The 4195-nt window shown below is 36.0% G+C and overlaps 1 protein-coding gene across 1 annotated transcript; it reads left to right on the plus strand.

The window, feature by feature from the left end:
* The first annotated feature begins 627 nt into the window (after positions 1-627).
* Positions 628-1927, plus strand: LOC111917741 (lignin-forming anionic peroxidase). Its single transcript, XM_023913401.3, has one exon. The coding sequence runs from the start codon at positions 831-833 to the stop codon at positions 1794-1796; it is 966 nt and encodes a 321-aa protein (XP_023769169.1). The 5' UTR covers positions 628-830; the 3' UTR covers positions 1797-1927.
* The last annotated feature ends 2268 nt before the right edge of the window (positions 1928-4195 follow it).

Below are 4195 nucleotides of genomic sequence, written 5' to 3' on the forward strand. Positions count from 1 at the left end.
AATAGTCTTTTTAGGTAAGACAGGGACCATGTGCGAAACAAAAGCAAAAAGTAGGAACCAAGCGCGTAACAAAAACAAACATTAGAGACCTTCCGAGTTAAAAAAATAAGTTAGGGACCAAATGCGCGAATTACCCCAAACCATAGGGACCATTAGTGTAATTTACTCTAGTAAATTTGCCGTCGTCCGGCACAACATAGTAAATTCGCTGCCGATGAAATTGCATTAATTAAGAAAGTTTTGAGTTGTCGCATGCTGTCTTGCGGCGGAGACTACACAACGCAAACATGCAAACATATGGATATAAAATTGTAATGGAAAGAAAATGTCAAAAAAAATTGAAAGAAAATGTCAAAAAATAAAGCCACACATTGACATTATTCCTATATATATCTTCTTTGCAACTTCTACAAATTATTATAATAAACATGTACAAATTATTATAATAAACATGTAGCTTAATCATAAAACGCGCCTAATCTTATTATCTTAAATTTACAACGTAAAAAAATAGGTTAACTTAATTTTTTTATTTAGTTGATTTATTGACTTTTGAAAAAGTCCAAATCAATTTTTCTTACAGTGCTTCCATGGAGCTACCAGCAAATGGACAAAAATCAATTTTTCTTACAGTGCTTCCATGGAGCTACCAGCAAATGGACAAAAACAGCACACACTGTTGATCAAACAAAGACTGCTTAACCACGCGGTCTATTCTCAAGTTCTCGACGCTATAAATCTCTGCTATGTCCTTTCTTTTCGATGCATCTCACATTCTCACCCCCACATTCATAGATTTACATATATAATCTTATAAAACCATCTCTCAAATGGGTTCTAGACATACTTCTATAGCCATTTTCTTCTTGCTTTTTCTCACTGTTACTAATAACACACCCTGCAACGCACAGTTATCTTCTACCTTCTACGACACTACATGTCCCACTGCACTCCGTACAATCAGAACCACCATCAGAACAGCCATATCTCGTGAACGTCGCATGGCGGCTTCCCTCCTGCGTCTCCATTTCCACGACTGCTTCGTTCAAGGTTGTGACGCATCGATCTTGTTGGAGGATGGGCCTTCGATAGTAGGAGAAAGGAATGCGTTGCCTAATAAGGGTTCTGTAAGAGGCTACGAAGTGATAGACGCTGCAAAATCTGAGGTGGAGAAACTTTGTCCCGGAGTTGTATCTTGTGCAGACATACTCACGGTGGCCGCTCGTGATGCATCAGAAATGGTTGGTGGTCCGTCATGGTCGGTGAAGCTCGGAAGAAGAGATTCCACCACCGCTAGCCTTGTTCTAGCGGAGACCAGTCTTCCTAGCTTTAAAGCTCCTCTTGATTCACTTATCTCCACCTTCAAAGATAACGGACTTAGCGCCAGGGACATGGTTGCTTTATCAGGAGCTCATACAATCGGACAAGCTCAATGCTTCTTGTTTCGTGACAGAATATACAGCAATGGATCAGATATTGATGCCGGATTTGCTAGCACACGTAGACGTGGTTGCCCTGTAAATGATGGAAATGGAAATCTTGCACCACTAGATTTGGTGACACCGAATTCGTTTGATTACAACTACTTCAAGAATCTGATACAAAAGAAGGGTCTTCTTGAATCAGATCAGGTGCTTTACAGTGGTGGGTCAACAGACAGCATAGTTTCGGAATATAGCAACAATCCTTCCAAGTTCAAGTCGGAGTTTGCAGAAGCGATGGTGAAGATGAGTGAGATCAGGCCGTTAACGGGTCAAGAAGGAGTGATAAGGAGGATATGTGGTGCTCTTCCCTAAGCTAACTCATTTCAAAAATTGATTTGGGTGCTTGTTTTTGTCTCGGAAAATTATACTTGTAATAATATATATCTTCATTCATTTATTTAATTATTCTTTTGAGTGTTAAGAAATATAAAACCTTATGAATATTCTCAAAGTGTCACATTTAATTATTTATCGCCCGCTTTTAATGGAATTTATAGTTATTCATAACCAATTTTATTAGTTTTTTATGCATTTAGTTGATTCATTTTATATTTGTTTGCTTGAGTAATGGTTTACGCATGCTTAATTTGAAGGGGAAATGACTTATTACGGTAATTAAGTATTGCCCTTGTACTCAATTGGTCACTTTTATTTTCTTTTTTTGTATCTTATTTATCATAGAACTTGTTGTATGTGTTCACAGAAACCATTGAAACCGGCTATTGAAGGTTTCCGGCAAATTCTTATCTCCGGCGACTCTCCGGTCGTCTTTTCCGACGGACCGCTGGCAAAAATGAATTTTTCCGGCGGACTTTTCTCGACTGCCATCCAAGCGGCATCCACCGCCGGTGTTGCTGCTTACCTTTCTCCACCCTCCCCTCTCTCCCTCTTGTCGATTTGATGCCAGAAAAAGGTAGAAGGGATGCAGGCAGCAAGCCACCTGCCACCTCCTCCTGCCATCACCAGAACCCACCTGCAACCTCCCTTTTGCCGCCGGTAAACCACCATTACCACCTCTTGCTGCTTGCTGCTGCTATAAGTCATCAAGCCGAGACCCAAGGATCCGTCGAAAATCTCATTTTTGTCGGAGGCTCGCCGGAGAAGACGACCGGAGAGTCGCCGAAGAAAAGAAATTGTCGGAAACCTTCAATAGCCGGTTTCAATGGTTTCTGTGAACACCTACAACAAGTTCAATGGTAAATGAGATACAAAAACAAAAAAAAAAAAAAAAAAAAAAAAAAAAAAAGGTGACCATTTGAGTACAAAGACAACAATTAATTACCCTAATAAGTCATTTCCCCTAATTTGAAACATATGCTTAATTATATATTTTACAATTACAAGTATAATTTAAGTTGTATTTGATTTTTGAAATTTGTATTAACTAGATTATAACCCGCGTATAACGCGGTCGGACATATAAAAAAATACATACAAATGCAAAACTAATCCTAATAACTAATCAATGTTTTTAAAAAAATTATTAATTTACAAAGATAGATGTTTTATATGTAAAATTATAATGATTACTTAAAATTAATATATACATTCGAATATCTGATCGACGTTCTGTATGTGTGGATATTTGATAAAACATAAGTGTACAATTGTTAATTTAAATTAATCATGCAAAATGTTTTGAAGATACGAACATTGTTTAAAAATTATAATTTTAACCATATATATGTGCTAATATTGATTCTTGTAATTGTGATTTATACGGTATAGACAACATCAACACCATTTTTTTTGTTTTAATTTTGCTAAGTTTTTTTTTCATTTAATAGTACTTATTATATGTGCTACTATGCCTCTAAAACCTGAAAGAAAATTCTAAGTAAAATAATGACTATAAAAATAATTACTTAAAATTCACATCAAGAAACATTCAAACGATAACTAATTCCAACAGTTGAAAAGGCTTCAGCATCATTAGCTAAATTGTCGGGTAGAAACTATAAAAAAAAATAGTCAAAATGTTGAAAAAAAAACTAATAATTAACATTTTTAGCATTCTTTAGAAGATAAGATACTATATAATGGATAACAATAGTATAGAGTGAGTACTTTCTTTGCCAGCTTTCTCCATAGCGTTAGCAATTAGTTCACCGATCTCCCTTTCTCTACACATACACACTCTTTTTTGAGTTTTTTTGTTCATAAACGATAACTGAATAATCGTTTATTGTTTATCTAACCTTACTGTCATGAAATATGGATGCAAAACATATGTGCTTCCATCATGCTGATTAAATCTACAAATTTGATTTGTATAGAAAAGAATGAAAGAAACAACCCAGTTTTTAGATGTTATTTTCCACGTTTAATAAACATTTGAAAGAAAGCACATTAATATATTCTAGTTAGGGATGATGGAGTCATGGTAAAATTGGGAATGGTACCTCCAAGACACAACTCCAGCTTGAGTGGGCGAGGAGGAGTGTGTTGTTTATGTAGCTTCACTATCCCACTTCATCATCATCTCTCTCTCTCTCTCTCTCTCTCTCTCTCTCTCTCTCTCTCCTATTGTACCATGTGTCTTAAAACTTATACCTTAGTTTTTTTGTATTTTTTTAATTGAGTGGTTTGAAAAAATAAGGTTTTCATGTGTTGTGGGTTGGGAAAGATGGAAGAGAGAAGAGAGGGAAAAAATGATATGGTAGTGGGTTCATGAATGATGGTTTCCATATTGAATGGTAAAGATAATGTTA

Source organism: Lactuca sativa, chromosome 4, assembly GCF_002870075.4.
Source record: "Lactuca sativa cultivar Salinas chromosome 4, Lsat_Salinas_v11, whole genome shotgun sequence".
Lineage (NCBI taxonomy): Eukaryota > Viridiplantae > Streptophyta > Magnoliopsida > Asterales > Asteraceae > Lactuca > Lactuca sativa.

What these genes read in the sequence shown, in the direction of transcription:
- LOC111917741 (XM_023913401.3), top strand. Translation starts at nt 831, where the DNA reads ATGGGTTCTAGACATACTTCTATAGCCATTTTCTTCTTGCTTTTTCTC.